A 24320-nucleotide genomic window follows, 5' to 3' on the forward strand; every position below is an offset into this window, starting at 1 on the left:
TAAAATCGGGTACCAATTGCTGCGACTTGTAACGGCACACACGCTCGTTTTTTCCGCGAGGCTCTAGCTCTATTAGAAGCGAAACGGCGTGCTGGGGTCGTATCAACCCCTCCGAAACCCATTTTGTTTGCGGGAAAATGAGGAACTTATAGAAAGAACACCTTTCTAATTTTTTGCATGTCGATTTGCAATGATATAAAGTTTATTTTGAAAAAATAAAAATGTGAAAAATTTTGGTCCCAAAAGTCATTAGAGGCAAATGAAAAAAGATTAGGGTTTTTGTTCAACGATGAAATTTTTTCTTTGGAATTTTTAAAAAGTAATATTAATTTTTGATTCATCGCATGCTTAGCTGGGGGGATCCGTGCTATCGTAAGTTATATCGGACGTGGCTGCGAAACTTCTCTCGGTACGAAACTTCTCTTGATCGGAAGAAAATCGGAGGGATGAAAAAGAAAGAGCGGCCCATCGGAGCTACGTTGTACGTAAGTTGTTTCGCAGCGTTTAAATGCCAGTTTTACTACGATTTAAATGCCAAGCAGATCAGCTGACCTCGTAGTACCATGTCGATAAGGTCGAATTCCCCATACGTCTATAGTGTAAAAGTGACCCCTATTGCAAATGGGCTGTCTGGGACATCTCCTCCTCTGTAAATTTGGAGGGATCATGTGTCGGCATTCCCACGTTCGTTTCGGAGTCCATCTGTTCCATTTGGAGCCCGTCAGTTGGCGTCAAGAGTTGGCGCAGCGAGCGCCCCGAAGACTGCGTCTGCGCACGAGGCTTCGCGATGGAGGAGTATTTTGACGAAATCGCCCTCGCTGCAGAAGAAATAGAGGGACTTGTTGAGAAAGAGGAGGCCGCAGTGTGCCGACGACTTTAAACTGTACGCCAACGCCAAGACCAAGGCAATCAGGGGGCGCTCAGATGATCGGGAGGTTTCAATTGATCAGGGACCCACCAGGTGACCAGGGAACCCTCTGATAACCAGGGGCCCTTCCAGTAACCAGGGACTCCTTCAATAACCAGGGGCCCCTCAGTAAACGTGGGCCACTCAGGTTACTGCAAGAGACAGGAGTCCCTTATAACCAGGGACCGGCAGGGTCTCTCAGGTCCGTTTTTGACAAAGCTGTTATTGACGTCATATGCGAGCCCTTTGCCACCAGCAGAGGGCCCTTTCAAGCCTTTTTAGGGCCGTTTAACGTCTCTTGAGTTTCCTTTGAGGCTAAGGGCCTCTTCAGCAGCCGAGGGGTCTTTGAGGCCTTTTTGAGGGCCTCTTAACGTCAGCTGAGGACCGTTGGACGCCATCTGAGGACCGTTTGGGGCCTTCTGATGGCCAGTAGATGCCAACTGATGGCTCTCTGACACCAGCTGAGGGCACGCTGACACCAACTGGGGGCCTCCTGACACCAGCTAAGGGCGCTTTTATATTTGACACGAGCTCAGGGCCCTTTGACGCCCTTTGAGACCTTCTGAGGTCCGTTTGACGCCAGCAGAGGACCCTTTGGGGTCATATGAGGGCCCTTTGCTGCCTTCTAAGCGGCCTTTGAGGCTTTTTGAGGGCCGCTTGACGCCACCTGAGGACCGTTGCGGTTGGACTCCAGTTACGGACCGTTTGAGGCCTTCTGATGGCCATTTTGCGCCAACTGAGGGCCCTCTGACACTAGCTGGGGGCCCTCTGACACCAGATAAGGGCCCTTTAAGGCCTTCTGAAGTCCGGTTAACGCTAGCGGAGGGCATTTTGAGGCCAAATGAGGGCCCTTTGAGACCTTATAAGGGCTCCTTGAGGCTTTTGAGGGCCGCGTGACGGCATCTGAGGACCGTTGTACTCCAGCTGACGACCGTTTGAGGCCTTCAGATGGACTTTTGGCGCCAGCTGAGGAGGGCTCACTGACACCAGCTGGGGGCCCTCTGACACAAGCTAAGGACTCTTTAAGGCCTTCGGAGGGTCGTTTGACGCGAGCTCAGGGCCCTCTGACGCAGGTTTAGGGCCCTTTGACGCCCTTTAAGGTCTTCTGAGGTAGGTTTAACGTTGGCTGAGAGCCCTTTGAACCCATCTGAGGGCCCTTTGAGGCCATCTTGTGGCCCTTCATTTGGCCATCTGAGGGCCCTTTGACACCAGATGAGGGCCATTTGACGCTAACCGAGGGCCCTTCGAGACCATCTGAGGACCCGGTGACCCCATCTGTGGGCCCTTTGAGGTCTTTTGAGGGCCATTGAAATTTCACCACAATACCCCTGGCTGCGCTACTGGGCATTTATGGACTCGTATGGGCCTGCTGGGGAACGAGATGGGCCCTCCTGGTCTTTTCAATCTTTTTTTTTTTTTTTTATTTGGGCCTCCCTCCAACAGGCACTTGTGGCCCAATTACAGGAGGGCTTCTCCTCCTCCTGGCCCTTGTTCCCACACCCCCCAGGCTACGGCTGAAGTGGGAGCCTACCCCACACCTGTTGACACAGCCGGGGACGACGCCCGCGGAACGGGCGGAACCGGGAATCGAACCCGAAACCCGGCACCGCCCGCACCGCGGGTCGTCGCCTTAACCGACTGCGCCACCAGGGCCGCTATCATTATTTCAGTTCATTTTACATGGTCTTCGCCGGTATAAAGATTAGGGGCCCCAACTCGAATGGGGGGGGAGGCCCGTGTGCCCTCTCCTGTGTGGGGCCTTGCCGACACTACACCGCTTCCCCTCCCTCCGCCATAAACGCACCGCTGCACTGTTAGGCGCCGACAAATACGGACCGGCGCCGCAACCGGCTCCCCCGCGGCCTGCCTCGCGTTGACATAGCCCTTCCCGAACACCAGTGTAGTAACCCCCACGCGGCCTAGGTATCGCCGCGCCCACCTGTCCGCGGCGCGGCCTCTGATGGCGTATCGGATCATTGATGGTGCGATACATGTTTGGTCAGATTTTCGCAATTAACGCGAAAAGTTGCCCAAAACACTTTTTAAATTTCAAAATTGAAAAAAAATGATTACAAAAATGACGCGAAAGTGACCGTTTTCAACGTGTAAATTTAAAACGCTCTAGCGCAGCCATTTTTGAAGAAATCGACTTCAAATTTTGCACACGTGTTCATCAACCATATTTGTTTAACATATATTTCGGTTTTGTGAAAATTTTGAAAATTTCTTATATTTTTCTCTTGAGAAAGAGGTAAAGCTTCGCTACGATCGGCCTTCCGATCGACCGAGAAGATTCGTAAAGTTAGTTCGTATCTTCACCATTTGCGATACAACTTGCGAATCTACTTAGCCTACGATGTGATGGATCCCTCCAATATCTGTTCCGATTCAACTTACGTTTGATCGCAACTGCGAGGTGCCTTGCGATCACATGGATCCCCCCAGCCAAAGTTAGTTCGTATCTTCACCATTTGCGATACAACTTGCGTATCTACTTAGCCTACGATGTGATGGATCCCTCCAATATCTGTTCCGATTCAACTTACGTTTGATCGCAACTGCGAGGTGCCTTGCGATCACATGGATCCCCCCACCCTTATTAGTGTTGTTTACCGTTTGTTGGTTGCTTAACCCGTTCTTGAGTTATAGGCCATCAAACTCACCGTTACAAACCGAAGTTAAAAAATGTAATGCAATATAACTCAAAAAGTTTTGATCTGAGAAGTCTGATATTCTGCCAGGCGTCTTTGGGGCCTATGATTACCCTCAGGACCGTTTTTCATTGAAATCTGAGAGATGAGGGTGACGGGCCTGGTACGATCTATCGTGGAATCTATGTCACCGTCTTCTCACGAACTTCTTCTTTGTCATTTCAGGCTGGTGAAAAGGTTTTCTCCGCCCTGAAGTGATATCCGGCAACACAGTCCGAATTGTGTTAATGCTTCGCCGGGTTCGAAGCGAACATCAGTGAGCTGCGTGGTGCTTAACACCTCTTTGTTGTCTCCCAACATAGGTCATTAGTCCCTGCTGGATGATTACTAGCTTATCATGACTCGAGTGAGTGGCAATACAGGGTGAAAGCCATGATGTTCTTTTGATTCTATAGTAGAGTGTATTGATAACCGAGATTTTCAAGGAAACTGGCATATTTTTTTGTGCAACGACATAAAATAATATCGAGGTGCAGCATTTTCCTCAAAACTCAAAATTATCTAACCCGGAACTGTTTTTGTAAACTCCATTCCAACTTATGCGGACGTAGGATGAACCTATAGTTCTCCCCTTTTCACGCTAGATGACAGTGATTCAAGACTGTCTATCAGTTCTATAGCCTTGGTCTCTATCTTAAAACCCATAAGATACGCTTGGCAGCTTTTGCTGCCACCGGACAAAATAGCTTCGCTAGCGCTGTCAGCACTGTGAGCATTCTAAACAACAAATGCAGTAATCCCACCAATCAGCGTACGGCAATGCTCGTCAGGGGCCCGGGAATGATTTTCAAGTTGGGGGGGGGGGCGAGTACATGCAATTTTCACATGATGTATTCAAAAGTGTCACAATCGCACTCTAAGACCCATGACTAAGCAATAAATGCGAAACGTTGGGTAATTTCTTGCGTTTTTCCCCTTTTAAAATGAATTCAAAAGTTTAGACCATACATGCACTATAATATGTCACATGCTACCAGATCCTGAGATTTGAAGTTACCACTGTCACTGCTGCTACAAATGACATCAGCAACACTTCCTTTGGTGAAAGTTTAGAAGAGCAATCAGTTGGTGCTCTGAGTAGTCAAGCAGTGGAGTTTTGCCACAATCCACAGTGGGGATATTTCCGATCTAGCGCGTCTTAATCCAAAAATCTTTTTTGGATTTTTGTTTTTTTTTTATGTCAGTGGGGCTACGAAATGTCTGAATTTTTCATATATGGCATTGTTTTATCTGTATGTCCACAGCAAGACTAGGAAAAATGCGCACAAAGTTCACACTCATGCGTGATTACTCAATGGGCTCAGTAAGGCCCGAAAGTATAGCTCAATTTCATTGTCCTGTCCTGTTGGTTTTATTCTTGCGAGGTCTTAAAGTTGCATATCTTCTGAAAGGCACCTTTAGGTAGAAGGTAGAGAAGGTATAGAAGGTAATGCAAGTTTGGCGTCGATACGTCAAGTGGTTTGGAAGTTATTGCAGAAAAACGGGAGGGGGGCCAGTGGGGCGCGGGTTAAGCACAGTGGGTTTGATGTGGACCGACGCCGAATTAGCATGTGCCTAGGGGAGAGTGGGGTAATTTGGCCGGTGGTGTAAATTGGCCGCCCCCACCTGTACGATGTCCAATAAAAGTGAGTGAAATAACTCTAATCTCTATTCATTTGTCATGGGTAGAAATAACTGGAGGACAAATGTCAAAACTTTGCCCCTCGTAGTTTTATTGAAAATTAATAAAACGTTAATTTCATTAGAAAATGGTAACTTTTACTTCTGTTTACAAAGTTGTATAACATGTAGTATTTGGGCTAAAAATGAATTCAGACATTAGAGCGCCATTCTTGGGGGTGTTAAGCGGTTCCAAGAGCAATTTTATCTAATTCCGTAAAGCCGTGATGATTTTATGCACAAAAATTTTCAGAATGGCAATATGGGGTAATTTGGCCGGGACTAGCGGGGCAACTTGGCCGGTGCGCTCATGGTCACTATGCTGGGACGGCCGAGTTTTCATGGTAAATTGTACCATAAATGACATGATTCATGACCAACTTTGACTGCTTTGATGCCTTACTTCCGATTGGTCAACTGTAAGAGCATGTGACGTCATCAAAGGTTACCAAAGGTTTTCTGCTAATAAATCCTTACATAAAAATGGTACAGCCGCACAAATGGTCTCATTCTGTTCAGCTCGCCAAGGCGCATCGAATGATATGCATGATGACCTTGAAATCACGTGACCTTGAGGTCAAGCGACCTGATGCAACGTGACCTGAGGTCAACCTTTGACCTTGACTTCTCAAGGTCAACACATATATCTTTCGATGCGGACTGACGAGAGAATTACGATGATACTCGAAGTTTTGGCCTAGCTTCATTACTTCAAAAGTTATTCGTAAAAAAATGTGATCGCCTCTAGAGCCGCTAATTTGGCTATTTTGACCCCTGTGACACCTGAGCCAACCTCCAAAATGCGGCAGATGCGTCATAGGACACACGTCATTGCTGAATCTGAAGCTGACTCGCAATATAACAGAAAATCCCGACCGCAAACTAACACCGGCCAAATTACCCCACGGCCCACACCCCCGGCCAAATAACCCTGCTAGTGGGGCAATTTGGCCGCCTTGCAGACCTTTGTAATACGTCACAATTTCAATATAAGTAATTACTCTATCATTTCAAGTTCACTGTCCAGTAAAGTAAAATGAATGCGACACCTGCCAGCGTTGAGAAAATGCAGAAATGTGTCGTCAATTTTAAGTTATACCTATCGTTTTCTTTAAAGCGGCCAAATTACCCCACTCTCCCCTGCATGCAGTTGCTCTGTCCCGGTGCCGGGTGTCCCCTTATTCACCTCTTGCTGCACAAAAGTCCATAAGATCTCGATGGAATTAGGATGAAAACTATTTCTAAGCCGTAGTCTGTTAGGCGTTAGTCCAGAAGGATAAGAGCTTCTCACGGCGTCACTCCTCATTCTCCTAAGGACTTAAAAGTAGCGCTCCAGGCTGCACGAAGGCAACGTGGTTTGAATCAAACATCAGTGCGCTTTCAGGAACTGAGTCCTCCCGTGCCGTCCAGTTGAGCTGCTCCAACTATTTGTCTGACAGGATGTTGCTCCGGTGATACTCATTACTCGTCACTGATGGCGGTCTTCTGTGAGACAATGCACACCTGGAACATCGCATAGCAGCTGAATATGCTCCAGATCTGGATCTTGGCCGGATGTTTGACGCTGGTGACGGCCGGGACCGCCGGGACGTTTGAGTTACTGGCAGCAACCCAAGGCCACTTTGACGGTCCAAAGGACAATACAGCGCGAATAGCTACCCATTTCACAAGACCACCTTGCTCATATCTTTCTTCGACCAGTGGATGCGTCTTGGCGTGAGGCCAAAGGTGGTGCACTGGCTATTTTCCCGTCAATTTCGTTGTCTTTTCAGTTTGATGGGCAGAGGCATAGGCGGCGGAACGGGGAGGGCACTGGGGCACCGTGCCCCCTTTGATTTTGGCATTTCAACATTAGCCCTATGGGCGTTGCATGAAAAGAATGAGACCAAAAGTCGGCAGTGCCCCTCCCTCTTAATTGAAGGTGTTCCGCCGCTGCTGGGCAGAAGAACAAAGGTAAGGGCGGATAGCGGTGAGTCATGATGTGGGCCCTTTTATCGGTCTTGAATTCAAGTTAATCTGCGTTGGCAAAGGGTGGCTTTTGCGCTCGCAGCCGGGCTGAGTTTACCAATCAAGTCCCAGCTTATTACGCCTTAGGCAGATGTGCAGTTGGCTGCTGCTGATGTCCAGCTGCTGGCAGACCAGCTTCAGGCTCATTGCCGCCATGCACAAGCATGCTTCTTTAATACAAGAGGAGAGAGTGTGCTCCTTTTTCTCCATTGCCTTAGACAAAAACTATCAAATGAACCTGTCGGTGACTCGACTAATTACTCAGAGCAAGAACATCTGGCAAAGGTAGGTCTTTGCTGAGTTGAGAGCCGATACCGGAGGCACTTATACACTATACAGCCAGACGCCAGTATTCCCGCTTCTAACATCAGAAAAGAAACTGTGCGAACAGATATGGCGAAGTTGTCCGGATAATTTCGTTACACCCTAAATAGTAAATACTCTTGCGTGACATTGACTTTCGGGCTGCCTTGGAATTGGATTGTATCTTTACCCACGAATAGGGGACTGATAAGCTTTAAGCTACTTCAAAACATGTGCAAAGACTGCTTTGCAGTCGTCGAAATTGGTGCGGACATTCCGTACAAGTTTTCGGGCCTTCTAAAACTTGTACGGACACTGTCCGTAGTGTCCGTAGTGGTGGCGACGCCCATGCCTGGAGCTGGCTATATTCTCAGTGCTCCAATGGGGCCGCTTAATCACGTGATTACAGCGCCGTCAGCGACGCGCTGATCCTTGCAATCGTCTCCCGGAGGGGGGGGGGGAGGAGGAGGATAATCAGCTAAACGGTTCAAGATAATTACGTGCGCGGTGCGGCATCAAAATATCATAGATAATTGAAATAGCTAGAGGTGCAGTTAACTATAGTTCAGTCGATGACAGATAAGACCACAACTAGCTCTATGATTGGACCCTATTGTTGATGCCTGGCGACGTGCGCTCGAGTGTAGAGTGAAGTGTAGGTATGAATCCCTAGCAGACTACGACGGAAGGGTGCAGTATCGAAAATCTCATAGCCATTTGTCTTGGCTTAAGGTCCTGTGGACATAAAGCATTTCTGATTAGGATAAAGATACTTAACAGCAGAACATTAGACTGGTGATCGTGTCTCAGCCAGCCCTATCAGTCAGCACGCTCTATCGGTTCCCGAGATAGCCGTTGGCAGTTTCCAAAATGTTGAAATAGTGGACATTTGACCTTTGGTGACCTCTGGTGACCTGACCTTTGACCTGACCCAAAAAATGACCGAAGTGTTTTCGTCCTTATTTTGGACGTTCTTTCGATTGCCGCTTACCGCGTGTCGCTACGTGGCCCAGGAGCCGAGTTAGAAGGGGGGTGTTCAGACACCCCCCGGCCCGGCGCGGAATCTCAGAGCACCGGCCCGGCGCGGGTTAATATTATATATTATATTTCTAAGTTTTTGCCACGTTTGTTTCTGCGTTTTGTTTGTAGGGGCAAGATGTTCGGTTCCGAGGTGGTGTCGTTTGGCGTAAATGCGACTCGGAGCCGGTACATATATCTAATCATCTTAGTTATTACGTAAAACATTTAATTAATAAACATTTTTGCAAGTCCCTCAGAAAGTCAGAAATCAGCCCCGGGCAGCGACTGACTGCCAGCCGGCCGACCGGCCCCGGGTGACTAGAAGCAGGGGCCGGTCACTGTTTGGCCCGGATGTGTAGGAGTGGGAGCAGCACTCCTTTTCACGTAGGTATATTCGCATAGTTTTTTAGGCACATCGACATGAAATGTCATTATATCTGATACGATGCGAGATCACAGACTAGAGATCCAGCTTATAACTTATATTCAATGTTTAACCGATGCATCAAATCAAGAGGACTATGTACGATGTAAGTACGTCAGACACATACCCAGAATTTCGCCCAAGAGGGGGTCACCTGCTGCCTGCTGGTCACCTGGCCCCGGACCCGCGAGTCACCCGGGGGCCCTGTGTCAGCCCAGGCAGGGAAGTATCCAGGACCTTTCGATGGGAGGGGGGAGGAGAAGTGGGCCCGGTCCGACTGGCAGACTGGCCTCTTTAAAACGGTCTTTGCCCTGACAAAATGTGGAAAATTGGCAAGTAAAAATATAAATTAAGCGCGAGGAGTGTGCCTAATGTGCATGGTATTTTATGGGCGAGCGAAGCGAGCGAGCTCCTCAGAGTCACCGGTGTGTGGCGCGCTCAGGGATGCCGGTGAACCTTGAAAGGCCGTCAGATGCGCTGGTGTTGGGCCTTCACAGGCGCCGTTGCGAGGTCTTAGGGCTTAACACTGGTGGGACCATCATTGGCATGTGTGTGGCCCTGCAAAGTGGCCTGAAGGTAGGAAGTGGCCCTTCATAAGCTGGCAAGAACACTCAGAGGCTGGTAACAGGCCCTCAGAGTCACTGGTACAGTCGTGTACAGGTTGATGGTCCGCTACTCTTTATCCACCGGGTTCCTATGGCTCAGCAGTGGCAGCAGCCGCCTGGTACCGGTAGGCTGTGCCGCATGACCCGAGAGTGAAGCGGCACAGTCTACCCACGCCGTTTGACATCGGCTCGGGTCGCCGGGTGGAGCGCTTTGTAGACCAGCTGTTGCGTCAGACCAGCGCGGGGGGAGGGGCTCGTCTCGGTGGTTGGCGTGGGCTGGCGAGTGGTGTGGGGCGTGTTGGTGGACCATGGGGGCTGGGCGGGTGTGTGTGGTCACTTGCTGCATTGCACATTTTGCGTCGCTTAACAATTGCATTCCTGTTTTTGCTAAGCACAATGCACGGAAGACCCAGCGAATATAATTTACTTTACTTGTGCATTGTGCAAAACGTGATTTGGCACGGTATCGAGGCAACCATAGGTCTTGTGCCACATATATGCATGATATTTAGGCAATACGTTTATGAAAATGGTAGATTGAGCCTGGATGTCAATTCGTATGCTAAATGTCGACATGTATTAAATGAGCATTAATAAATGAATAATAAATTCATAACAACAATAATAAATTCATTAAATGAATGAATCAATCAATCAATCGACAATCGACATGTGGGTATAAAACCGTATAAATGGCTCGCAACCACTAAAATCAAACCAGATCCTAACTCAGAAAAGTAGCCGGAGCCCCGATGAGGCTCGAACCGGGACTCCGCGTTGAAAGTCTTGCCAATGATCCATCATCATTCCACCAAGCTAGAGCGACCGGCACCCGAAACCACAAAAACATTCATTGACTTTGCTGCCGACCGCCCGGCCCCGCCGCCCGCCCGGCCGGACTTAACCCCGGCCGAATCCGCGATCCGGTGTAGCTCAACTCCGGTGTAGCTCGTAGGAGTGCTAGACTGTCAAACTGACCGGTATTACCCCCCCCCCCCCCTCCCCCCAGCCGGTGTAACGCAGCGTCCGGTCAAATTGCTCTACCAGGCGACCCGAGCCGGTGTCATACAGTGTGGGTAGGCTGTGCCGCTTCACTCTCGGGTCATGCGGCACAGCCTACCGGTACCAGGCGGCTGCTGCCAATGCTGAGCCATAGGAACCCGGTGGATAAAGAGTAGCGGACCATCAACCTGTACACGACTGTACGTGGCACTCAGAGGCGCCGGTATGGGGACTCTCAGAGCCGCCGATGTAGGCCCTTAAAATGCGCTGGTGTGAGTTCCTTGGAGGTGGCGTGAGGGGCCTCGCCCTCGCAGGTGCTGTTGTGGTGGCTTTTAGAAACACTGGTGTGGGTCGTCACTCGTGGGGCTATCACAGACGGGTGTGGCTGGAGCCATTGCAGCTGATCCCTCATTGGCCGTTACTAGGACCCTCAGAGGCCGGCAAGGTCGCTCAGAAACCGGCATTGGGCCTTCATGGAGTTAACCCTATTAGTGGCAGGCTCCTGGCTACCCCATATTAGTGGCAGGGGGGGCTGTTTACGACCCCCCCTTGATATCTCGAGATCTAACCGGCCGATTTTCAAAATTCAAACGGCATTCGATTGAGCTCAACGAGATCTACATTTCTAAAAAAAAATTAAAAAATGTCAATAGGGGGGTAGAGGGGGGTAAAAACGGGCAAATTGCAGATACATTTTAGACTGTTTATCACGGCCAGGTTTCTGAACCAATCTTAACGCAACTTTTGCCGATCGATAGAGAATGAACCAGGAATTCACATGGATCCTAAAAATATGCATTTTCAAAAATCATAGGCGGATACAGATCATTGAGATTGGGGGTGCACAAAAAGTATAGTAAATAAGGTTTTTGTTGGTACTGTTTCTAAAAAGGGTGGCAATGGTCTTGTTATGTTACAATTTTCTTATGAGAGAACGACTAAAATTGTATTGGTCATGCATAGGCGGTGTCAGGGCACCTATGTTGGGAGGTAAAAAATAACCCCCCTTTTTGGACGCCTGGATCCGCCTATTATAGCAAAAACGTGTCAAAAGAGGATGCACAATAACTTTGTATATGTTATCACATGATACCTTTCATTCACTGTTCGTAAAACTGGTGCAGCATCGTGATCTTCGCCCAAATGACTCGCTTCACGAATAGGACCACCAATTCCCAGTGCTCTGGAGCCGCCCCTGGTAAAGTTATGAACTTAAAATTTTCAGGGAATGTGCCCAGTTTAGTTTTAGGAAAAGTCAGAAAATTTCAGCATCGTAGCTTCAGCGGTTTCGGAGATATTCCCGAAAAACCTGAGGGGTGGATAAAAACAACCCCCCCGCCACTAATAGGGTTAAGTGTGACTACATAGGAGCCCGTAACGTGCTCTCACAAGAACTGTGGCGTCCTTCCGAGTTGAAGCGCGGCCAGCGCAGACCCTCTGCCACCAACTGGCGCCGCAGGACCCTCGGGTTCGATGGAACCCTAAACCCGAGAACGGGCACGTACCCCTTCGCTCCCTGACTATGCCACTGAATTCAAGTGATCAGGGACCATTCAGGTAATCAGGGGTCTCTCAGATGACTAGGAGTTTTCAATTGATAATGGGCCCACCAGGTGACCCGGGACCCTCTGATAAGCAGGGCCCCTTAACCCTCGCCGGCACAGGCCATTTTGCGTCCTTCGACGGCACAAGGGGGCCCCTTAGGGCCCCAAAGCCCCAAGTGGGGGTTTGGGGTTTACGACCCCCTCCCCCTCGCGTTTGGCCCCTGATCGAGCTAGAGCTTCGCGAAAAAAAACGAGCGTGTTGCCCGTCACGAGACGAAGCCGATGATACCCAACTTTAAGGTCCTAAGTCATCGGGTGACCTTCCAGGTCAGGTCAATGACCCGAAAACCGGGAAAATCGGGACCTGTTAGAAAGTCGTAAAGTGTGGCTGCCATGTGGTTTTCCGGGGTGCTGATCACGAATATCGTGTTAGCTTTGATCAGAGATGATGTCTTTAAGCATTTAGACCAGGTCGGGTCAGGTCAGGTCAGGTCAACCGGTAGAGGTTGTGACGGGTATTCGTAATACGTGTCAACCGCCTCTGAGTCAGCTTCGTAACATGCTACGAAGGCATCAAAACTACTTCGTAAATGTTCAAATGGTTGCTAAATTCGAATTCAGCTCCAAAAAATAGCCTAGAAACATGTAAAACTCGAAAAAGTGAACCGAGGTCACCCGAGGTCACCAAAGGTCAATGACCTGACCTGACCTTCAGGTGACCTTGACACCCACCCTAATGTATGGAAGCAACATCAAAGCACATGTTTGAACGTTTGAAAGCTCGAAAAGCTTGCAAACGCGCGGCTAATGCGAGCCGACATACGCCTAATGGCGATTCCGGCCAAACATGGTCTCGGAAAAGAGGTCACAGGTCAAAGGTCATTTGGGTCAGGGTCATGAAATTTTCAGGGTAGGTGTAAAATTGATCAATGCGAGGGTACTGAAAGTTTTGTCGCGATGGGCCGCTTTTTACGCGAGTTATTCGCGAAAAACCTTAGGGGGGTTGCATCAACCCTGTCACATTGCCCCAAAAGACGGTAAATAACTTTTGAAAGTACCCATCTCCAAGTTTAGTGTTTAATGGACCAAAATTTTGCGAGGAATCCGATGGTGTGGTCCCCGAGATTTGAAAAATTTTCATTTTGGAGATAGCACCTATTTTTTGAAAAATAAATATTCGTCAGGCATAATAGTCAAATAAATTGAAAATATAATGAGTTAATTTTTGTAACAACACTAGAATGTGTCGAACATGAATTAGAGATATATTTTAGCTGAGATGATACTATATCTGCGCATACCTACATGTACCTGAACTTAGAGACATGTTAGTGTGGAGAGCAAATAGATATTATAGGATTAAATTGGACTTACTCCACAAGAGAATCGTTTTCGGTCGGAGCTTTCGACATGTATTACATGTCCTCTTCAGCGAAGGTCGGTAATCGGGGCGAAAATAAAACGTTCGGGTCGAATCGAATCGCACAAGATGTCGGTGAGCTGCGCAGAGTTATTTAGGCCGCTTGAATTATAAAATAAGCAAGACTGAAACACGTGACGACAATAAGAGTACACTCAATGAGAAAGTCTACCAAAAACAAGAACGCATACCACACTAATAAAATCCTAAAAAATATAGAAATCAATACATACTATCTCGGTACAGAAATATAAAACGTTATACATACCTATAAATACCACAAAAGTTAAAAACAACAAAGATGCTAAAGCAGGTGGGGTACAAAAGTGTAAAGAGATCAATATAAAAAACACTATCACACGATATAAATGTTTAAAACACTATAAAACTACTGGCAAACACGACGAATTATTGGCAGCCAGCGGTCTTGCAGCAGCGCACCTGAGTTTCTGTTCACATTCGCATCATTAGGCGACACCAAGACGGCCTCCCGCCGTCCCACAGTCCGGATGTACGCCGACTCGAGCAGCAGTCGCATCTGGTAGTGGTTGGCTCGATTTAGTACCTTGACCTCATCGAAGGCAGGTGAACAATCCCTGTGAGCACTGAAGGCCGATGCGTTGGCTCTCGAGCGAACAGCTCCAGTCCAGCTCTCCCGGTGTTCTCTGACTCTGGTTCCTAGCTCACGGTCTGTCTCGCCGATGTAGACCACAGGATCACCGTCAACTTGGCAGGAGCACTCGATCTTGTAGACCACGTTGCTCTCCTGCAGCTTCGGCAAGTGGTGCTTGGCTTTACTGCAGAGCAATGATCCGATGGTCAGCGACGGCTTGGAGACCAGCTGGATGCCGATCTTGCTGGCTTCCCGCTTGAGCTGGTAAAAACAGGAGCCAGCGAACGGGACTGACACTCTGACAGGCGCAGCTGGTGAGGTCGAGCTTGGTGGTGACGGTAGAGCCCTGGCCTTCAGTCTGAGATCCGCTTGCGCTTTCTGGATGGTGGACTCGATGAATGGGAGCGGGTAGCCATGCTGACGGAACTTGCGGCGTATGAAGTCGAACTCCTGCTGGCGGGTTTTGATGGTCGTGCAGTAGCGGATGGCTCGAATGCAGTCCGATCTGATGGCCGACCTGAGATAGCGGGTCTCGGTGTATGATGAGAATGCCGGTACTTGATCAGTGCTGCATGCTTTCCGGTAGACCTTAGTGCTGAATCGGTCTTCCTTTCTTGTTATGAGGATGTCGAGGTAGGGCAGCTGTCGGTCAACTTCAATGTCAGTGGTGACCTTGATGTTAGGGTTCTTGCCGTTGAGCAGGTTCACCCACGCACTGAGAGTGTCATCGCTGCCCTCGAACAACACTAAATAGTCGTCCGCATACCTGCAGAATGACTGGACTCTGCCTCCGCAGCTGGCTGCCAAGAGCTCCAGATCGAGTTCCCAGTGACCCATATATAGGTCAGCGACAACTGGAGAATAACTCTTGCCCATGGCTAGGCCTGCTGTCTGCCTGAACCATCTCTCCTTGTCACCATCTTGGACCACAGCATGACAGTTCTGGATGGATAGGCTCAGAAGGTCAGCGACTGCGTCCGGTTTCAGACAGGTGACATCCGAGAGGGCATCTCGGTTGTCTTGCAGCAGAGTCCGAATGAGTGCGATGGCCTCCTGAGTCGGTATGGATGGAAACATCGCCTCCACATCCAGAGAGATGAGCCGGCAGCTGTTGGTGGAATGGTCCATGTTCTGCAGCATGTCCAAGACTTGCAGCGGAGAGCTGATGGAGTGCGGCGGCCGCGGGAGAACCTTCAAGCATGCAGTGAGATGTTTGGTGAGCTCATAGTCTGCACCGCGGTGGGCTGGGCAGATGGGCCGGAGCTTCAGGTTGGCGGAAGGTCTACCGGAAAGGTCTACCGGAAAGCATGCAGCACTGATCAAGTACCGGCATTCTCATCATACACCGAGACCCGCTATCTCAGGTCGGCCATCAGATCGGACTGCATTCGAGCCATCCGCTACTGCACGACCATCAAAACCCGCCAGCAGGAGTTCGACTCCATACGCCGCAAGTTCCGTCAGCATGGCTACCCGCTCCCATTCATCGAGTCCACCATCCAGAAAGCGCAAGCGGATCTCAGACTGAAGGCCAGGGCTCTACCGTCACCACCAAGCTCGACCTCACCAGCTGCGCCTGTCAGAGTGTCAGTCCCGTTCGCTGGCTCCTGTTTTTACCAGCTCAAGCGGGAAGCCAGCAAGATCGGCATCCAGCTGGTCTCCAAGCCGTCGCTGACCATCGGATCATTGCTCTGCAGTAAAGCCAAGCACCACTTGCCGAAGCTGCAGGAGAGCAACGTGGTCTACAAGATCGAGTGCTCCTGCCAAGTTGACGGTGATCCTGTGGTCTACATCGGCGAGACAGACCGTGAGCTAGGAACCAGAGTCAGAGAACACCGGGAGAGCTGGACTGGAGCTGTTCGCTCGAGAGCCAACGCATCGGCCTTCAGTGCTCACAGGGATTGTTCACCTGCCTTCGATGAGGTCAAGGTACTAAATCGAGCCAACCACTACCAGATGCGACTGCTGCTCGAGTCGGCGTACATCCGGACTGTGGGACGGCGGGAGGCCGTCTTGGTGTCGCCTAATGATGCGAATGTGAACAGAAACTCAGGTGCGCTGCTGCAAGACCGCTGGCTGCCAATAATTCGTCGTGTTTGCCAGTAGTTTTATAGTGTTTTAAACATTTATATCGTGTGATAGTGTTTTTTATATTGATCTCTTTACACTTTTGTACCCCACCTGCTTTAGCATCTTTGTAGTTTTTAACTTTTGTGGTATTTATAGGTATGTATAACGTTTTATATTTCTGTACCGAGATAGTATGTATTGATTTCTATATTTTTTAGGATTTTATTAGTGTGGTATGCGTTCTTGTTTTTGGTAGACTTTCTCATTGAGTGTACTCCACTGAACTCTAATATATACTGGAAGGAGCATTGGTGACTTGTTTTGTCTATCGATTTCCGCCATGTTGTGTATACCAGAAATATAAATTGCATGTACGGTAGCAGAGGTGCAGTTAAGTGAGAGGTACACTACTCAAAAGTGCTGCTGCTTCATGCTTGCAGTTTGATTGCAGTGATCAACTTTTCAAGACTTTGGTATACACAACATGGCGGAAATCGTTAGACATTCTGGCCCATATACGGCCAAGGCGAGTGCCTCCCCCTGGTGTACTCTTATTGTCGTCACGTGTTTCAGTCTTGCTTATTTTATAATTCAAGCGGCCTAAATAACTCTGCGCAGCTCACCGACATCTTGTGCGATTCGATTCGACCCGAACGTTTTATTTTCGCCCCGATTACCGACCTTCGCTGAAGAGGACATGTAATACATGTCGAAAGCTCCGACCGAAAACGATTCTCTTGTGGAGTAAGTCCAATTTAATCCTATAATATCTATTTGCTCTCCACACTAACATGTCTCTAAGTTCAGGTACATGTAGGTATGCGCAGATATAGTATCATATCAGCTAAAATATATCTCTAATTCATGTTCGACACATTCTAGTGTTGTTACAAAAATTAACTCATTATATTTTCAATTTATTTGACTATTATGCCTGACGAATATTTATTTTTCAAAAAATAGGTGCTATCTCCAAAATGAAAATTTTTCAAATCTCGGGGACCACACCATCGGATTCCTCGCAAAATTTTGGTCCATTAAACACTAAACTTGGAGATGGGTACTTTCAAAAGTTATTTACCGTCTTTTGGGGCAATGTGACAGGGTTGATGCAACCCCCCTAAGGTTTTTCGCGAATAACTCGCGTAAAAAGCGGCCCATCGCGACAAAACTTTCAGTACCCTCGCATTGATCAATTTTACACCTACCCTGAAAATTTCATGACCCTGACCCAAATGACCTTTGACCTGTGACCTCTTTTCCGAGACCATGTTTGGCCGGAATCGCCATTAGGCGTATGTCGGCTCGCATTAGCCGCGCGTTTGCAAGCTTTTCGAGCTTTCAAACGTTCAAACATGTGCTTTGATGTTGCTTCCATACATTAGGGTGGGTGTCAAGGTCACCTGAAGGTCAGGTCAGGTCATTGACCTTTGGTGACCTCGGGTGACCTCGGTTCACTTTTTCGAGTTTTACATGTTTCTAGGCTATTTTTTGGAGCTGAATTCGAATTTAGCAACCATTTGAACATTTACGAAGTAGTTTTGATGCCTTCGTAGCATGTTACGAAGCTGACTCAGAGGCGGTTGACACGTATTACGAATACCCGTCACAACCTCTACCGGTTGACCTGACCTGACCTGACCCGACCTGGTCTAAATGCTTAAAGACATCATCTCTGATCAAAGCTAACACGATATTCGTGATCAGCACCCCGGAAAACCACATGGCAGCCACACTTTACGACTTTCTAACAGGTCCCGATTTTCCCGGTTTTCGGGTCATTGACCTGACCTGGAAGGTCACCCGATGACTTAGGACCTTAAAGTTGGGTATCATCGGCTTCGTCTCGTGACGGGCAACACGCTCGTTTTTTTTCGCGAAGCTCTAGCTCGATCAGGGGCCAAACGCGAGGGGGAGGGGGTCGTAAACCCCAAACCCCCACTTGGGGCTTTGGGGCCCTAAGGGGCCCCCTTGTGCCGTCGAAGGACGCAAAATGGCCTGTGCCGGCGAGGGTTAAGGGGCCCTGCTTATCAGAGGGTCCCGGGTCACCTGGTGGGCCCATTATCAATTGAAAACTCCTAGTCATCTGAGAGACCCCTGATTACCTGAATGGTCCCTGATCACTTGAATTCAGTGGCATAGTCAGGGAGCGAAGGGGTACGTGCCCGTTCTCGGGTTTAGGGTTCCATCGAACCCGAGGGTCCTGCGGCGCCAGTTGGTGGCAGAGGGTCTGCGCTGGCCGCGCTTCAACTCGGAAGGACGCCACAGTTCTTGTGAGAGCACGTTACGGGCTCCTATGTAGTCACACTTAACCCTATTAGTGGCAGGGGGGGTTGTTTTTATCCACCCCTCAGGTTTTTCGGGAATATCTCCGAAACCGCTGAAGCTACGATGCTGAAATTTTCTGACTTTTCCTAAAACTAAACTGGGCACATTCCCTGAAAATTTTAAGTTCATAACTTTACCAGGGGCGGCTCCAGAGCACTGGGAATTGGTGGTCCTATTCGTGAAGCGAGTCATTTGGGCGAAGATCACGATGCTGCACCAGTTTTACGAACAGTGAATGAAAGGTATCATGTGATAACATATACAAAGTTATTGTGCATCCTCTTTTGACACGTTTTTGCTATAATAGGCGGATCCAGGCGTCCAAAAAGGGGGGTTATTTTTTACCTCCCAACATAGGTGCCCTGACACCGCCTATGCATGACCAATACAATTTTAGTCGTTCTCTCATAAGAAAATTGTAACATAACAAGACCATTGCCACCCTTTTTAGAAACAGTACCAACAAAAACCTTATTTACTATACTTTTTGTGCACCCCCAATCTCAATGATCTGTATCCGCCTATGATTTTTGAAAATGCATATTTTTAGGATCCATGTGAATTCCTGGTTCATTCTCTATCGATCGGCAAAAGTTGCGTTAAGATTGGTTCAGAAACCTGGCCGTGATAAACAGTCTAAAATGTATCTGCAATTTGCCCGTTTTTACCCCCCTCTACCCCCCTATTGACATTTTTTAATTTTTTTTTTTAGAAATGTAGATCTCGTTGAGCTCAATCGAATGCCGTTTGAATTTTGAAAATCGGCCGGTTAGATCTCGAGATATCAAGGGGGGTCGTAAACAGCCCCCCCCCCTGCCACTAATATGGGGTAGCCAGGAGCCTGCCACTAATAGGGTTAACTCCATGAAGGCCCAATGCCGGTTTCTGAGCGACCTTGCCGGCCTCTGAGGGTCCTAGTAACGGCCAATGAGGGATCAGCTGCAATGGCTCCAGCCACACCCGTCTGTGATAGCCCCACGAGTGACGACCCACACCAGTGTTTCTAAAAGCCACCACAACAGCACCTGCGAGGGCGAGGCCCCTCACGCCACCTCCAAGGAACTCACACCAGCGCATTTTAAGGGCCTACATCGGCGGCTCTGAGAGTCCCCATACCGGCGCCTCTGAGTGCCACGTACAGTCGTGTACAGGTTGATGGTCCGCTACTCTTTATCCACCGGGTTCCTATGGCTCAGCATTGGCAGCAGCCGCCTGGTACCGGTAGGCTGTGCCGCATGACCCGAGAGTGAAGCGGCACAGCCTACCCACACTGTATGACACCGGCTCGGGTCGCCTGGTAGAGCAATTTGACCGGACGCTGCGTTACACCGGCTGGGGGGAGGGGGGGGGGGGGGTAATACCGGTCAGTTTGACAGTCTAGCACTCCTACGAGCTACACCGGAGTTGAGCTACACCGGATCGCGGATTCGGCCGGGGTTAAGTCCGGCCGGGCGGGCGGCGGGGCCGGGCGGTCGGCAGCAAAGTCAATGAATGTTTTTGTGGTTTCGGGTGCCGGTCGCTCTAGCTTGGTGGAATGATGATGGATCATTGGCAAGACTTTCAACGCGGAGTCCCGGTTCGAGCCTCATCGGGGCTCCGGCTACTTTTCTGAGTTAGGATCTGGTTTGATTTTAGTGGTTGCGAGCCATTTATACGGTTTTATACCCACATGTCGATTGTCGATTGATTGATTGATTCATTCATTTAATGAATTTATTATTGTTGTTATGAATTTATTATTCATTTATTAATGCTCATTTAATACATGTCGACATTTAGCATACGAATTGACATCCAGGCTCAATCTACCATTTTCATAAACGTATTGCCTAAATATCATGCATATATGTGGCACAAGACCTATGGTTGCCTCGATACCGTGCCAAATCACGTTTTGCACAATGCACAAGTAAAGTAAATTATATTCGCTGGGTCTTCCGTGCATTGTGCTTAGCAAAAACAGGAATGCAATTGTTAAGCGACGCAAAATGTGCAATGCAGCAAGTGACCACACACACCCGCCCAGCCCCCATGGTCCACCAACACGCCCCACACCACTCGCCAGCCCACGCCAACCACCGAGACGAGCCCCTCCCCCCGCGCTGGTCTGACGCAACAGCTGGTCTACAAAGCGCTCCACCCGGCGACCCGAGCCGATGTCAAACGGCGTGGGTAGACTGTGCCGCTTCACTCTCGGGTCATGCGGCACAGCCTACCGGTACCAGGCGGCTGCTGCCACTGCTGAGCCATAGGAACCCGGTGGATAAAGAGTAGCGGACCATCAACCTGTACACGACTGTACCAGTGACTCTGAGGGCCTGTTACCAGCCTCTGAGTGTCCTTGCCAGCTTATGAAGGGCCACTTCCTACCTTCAGGCCACTTTGCAGGGCCACACACATGCCAATGATGGTCCCACCAGTGTTAAGCCCTAAGACCTCGCAACGGCGCCTGTGAAGGCCCAACACCAGCGCATCTGACGGCCTTTCAAGGTTCACCGGCACCCCTGAGCGCGCCACACACCGGTGACTCTGAGGAGCTCGCTCGCTTCGCTCGCCCATAAAATACCATGCACATTAGGCACACTCCTCGCGCTTAATTTATATTTTTACTTGCCAATTTTCCACATTTTGTCAGGGCAAAGACCGTTTTAAAGAGGCCAGTCTGCCAGTCGGACCGGGCCCACTTCTCCTCCCCCCTCCCATCGAAAGGTCCTGATACGTCCCTGCCTGGGCTGACACAGGGCCCCCGGGTGACTCGCGGGTCCGGGGCCAGGTGACCAGCAGGCAGCAGGTGACCCCCTCTTGGGCGAAATTCTGGGTATGTGTCTGACGTACTTACATCGTACATAGTCCTCTTGATTTGATGCATCGGTTAAACATTGAATATAAGTTATAAGCTGGATCTCTAGTCTGTGATCTCGCATCGTATCAGATATAATGACATTTCATGTCGATGTGCCTAAAAAACTATGCGAATATACCTACGTGAAAAGGAGTGCTGCTCCCACTCCTACACATCCGGGCCAAACAGTGACCGGCCCCTGCTTCTAGTCACCCGGGGCCGGTCGGCCGGCTGGCAGTCAGTCGCTGCCCGGGGCTGATTTCTGACTTTCTGAGGGACTTGCAAAAATGCTTATTAATTAAATGTTTTACGTAATAACTAAGATGATTAGATATATGTACCGGCTCCGAGTCGCATTTACGCCAAACGACACCACCTCGGAACCGAACATCTTGCCCCTACAAACAAAACGCAGAAACAAACGTGGCAAAAACTTAGAAATATAATATATAATATTAACCCGCGCCGGGCCGGTGCTCTGAGATTCCGCGCCGGGCCGGGGGGGTGTCTGAACACCCCCCTTCTAACTCGGCTCCTGGGCCACGTAGCGACACGCGGTAAGCGGCAATCGAAAGAACGTCCAAAATAAGGACGAAAACACTTCGGTCATTTTTTGGGTCAGGTCAAAGGTCAGGTCACCAGAGGTCACCAAAGGTCAAATGTCCACTATTTCAACATTTTGGAAACTGCCAACGGCTATCTCGGGAACCGATAGAGCGTGAACGAGCGTGTCTCGAGAGCCCACTTGTTATAAGTGGGCTCTCGAGAGTAACTTTACAGAATGGAGTGAATGCTGATACGATGTTCAGCATGTTGGAGCGTAGTTAGATCGAGTAGGACTTTCAGAGGAGTGTGGCACATTGATGCCCTCAGATTTTAAATATTTCAACGCATTTAAGATACCAAAATATGGAGAAGAGGACACCACTGCCCTCGAACGGTTAATTTTTGGGCTTTCGTCCCGAAACAACTTTGCCAGCGTCTTCAGTATGCGGTCCTGCTGCGACCTCTCCGCGGTGCTGACGCTGACTGAAACGGCATAGAACCATCACGGTCACGGTCAGTGGGCGGAGTTAAGTTGGGCCCGGCGTAACGTGATTGGCCAGCGCTCCAATCCAATCCGGTGCGGCAGCGAGCGAGCCTCTATCCGGGTACAAAAACTGATTAACATTACGAGCCAACGACATGTGCTCTAAATTTTGATATTTTGGTAAGAGACCATATTAACAAAAATTGGCGCTTGAGCTGAAATACCGTAAGCCAAAATTTCAAGCTAATTGGACAAAAACTGGAGCCGAAAAACTATCGCCGAAAAAACGGGTCTCATGGGGTCTGAAATGCATAGTAGGTAGGTTAGGTTACATGTTTTTGTTTTTGTACTTGATTTTGTTTTGGTTCTATTGTTTTTGTACTATTTTTGTGTATTTTTGGGTTGTTGTACCTAATTTTGTTTTATACTTGTTTTTGTTTTTGTACTTGAATTTTTCTATCTGTTCTTTGTTTTGTTTCTATGCTTGTTTGTGTTCTTGTGCTTTATTTTGTTTGTCTTTTTTGTTCTTGTTTCTAATTTTGTTTTCGCACTTGTTTTTGTTTTTGTGCTTGTTTTTATTTTTGTACTTTTTTACCCGTCCCTTCCGGCCGGCCGCCGAGCTCAACGGCCCAAGCAATGTGGGACCATGTGTGGGCCACATGTCGCCGTCCTTGGCCGACGGCTGCAAACCCTTTCAGTTGTTCGACGAGGGCCGCCAGGGAGAGGTTCCGGCAATCCTCTTCCTGGCACGGGCGAATAAAACCTCAGCCTACAACGAGCGTGTCGAACGTGAATCGCCAATCCGACATCGAACCGAGCCACAACACCCTCCTCAGCGATGGTGGCACCGTTTCCGAATGTTTTACGTTATCTTCAGGACAATTGTAACTGGACATGGGTGTTGTTTTGATACCTAACTAAGTTACAAGTAAACAATGGAAAACATACCGAGACGGTAATACGCAGAAGAGCAGCGGAGACTGATGTAACATGCGTAACAGAAGGTCGTGAAATGCCTGGATATTTTCGTAAGAAGATTCAGAAGCGGTATTTGGACGTCGTTTCACCAATATTCTTTGAATTGGGATGTCCTCATGCCTAAGTATAACACCATTTCAAGGCAGCTATGGCTGCACAATATCGACACCTTTTTTAAACCCCACATTTGTTCTCCGGTGAATTTCAGACAAGTTGGTTAGAGACCTTCAAAAAAGGTACAATCACTCGATTTTTCTCAAGTTTGTCTTGGCAGATAAAGCAATACCAGAACAGGCAGGTACGAACACACATATTTGATCAGGATCGGACGATTGGACACTTTTAAAAGGAGATCTTTCGTGCCTCCCGGAAATTCACGGGAGAGCAGATATGGGGTTTAAAAAATAGGTGTCGATATGCTCCCATCCAGAAGCACACCCGGCATTTCATATATGTAGTACAACTTTTGAAATATGATACAAAAAATGATTAAGAAACCAGGGCCTTGGCAGCGCTGTACAGATGGCTGACCGGTCTTCAGCGCCGTCCCCGACCAGTTAGCGTTCCCTTCAATGTCCGTCCTGCTGTAAAGGGGACGCTAACTGGCTAAAGTCCGTTGTGCTGTGTACAGTCTGTCTTGAAAGTACCGCAGCATGGGCTGCGGCGGCCCGGCGAACTAAAGGTCGGGAGCTCGGTGGTTTGAGAGCCCCAGAGCACGTGACGGCAGTGAGCCAGGAGAGAGTGACCGGGCAGGTCGCGTGGGGTGCCGCTCTCCCTTACTCTTTCCACCCCGCTGCGGCGCCTGTCGCCCGGGGGCACGGGCCGTCTGCGAGCACGAGTGGAGAACTTGACCGGCT

General features: G+C 49.0%; 1 protein-coding gene across 1 annotated transcript in view; it reads left to right on the forward strand.

Moving 5' to 3' along the window:
- LOC122367904 (cytochrome b-c1 complex subunit 6, mitochondrial-like) overlaps positions 1 to 3992 on the forward strand; it is a 57832-nt gene extending 53840 nt beyond the window's left edge. Inside the window, exon 3 of the mRNA XM_043341430.1 lies at positions 3784 to 3992. Within this exon, the coding sequence (XP_043197365.1) occupies positions 3784 to 3816 (33 nt within the window). The 3' untranslated portion in view covers positions 3817 to 3992. The remainder of the gene's footprint in view (positions 1 to 3783) is intronic.
- The last annotated feature ends 20328 nt before the right edge of the window (positions 3993 to 24320 follow it).

The sequence above is a fragment of the Amphibalanus amphitrite genome, unplaced genomic scaffold (genome assembly GCF_019059575.1).
Source record: "Amphibalanus amphitrite isolate SeventyFive unplaced genomic scaffold, NRLGWU_Aamphi_draft 000904F_arrow, whole genome shotgun sequence".
NCBI classification, from domain to species: domain Eukaryota; kingdom Metazoa; phylum Arthropoda; class Thecostraca; order Balanomorpha; family Balanidae; genus Amphibalanus; species Amphibalanus amphitrite.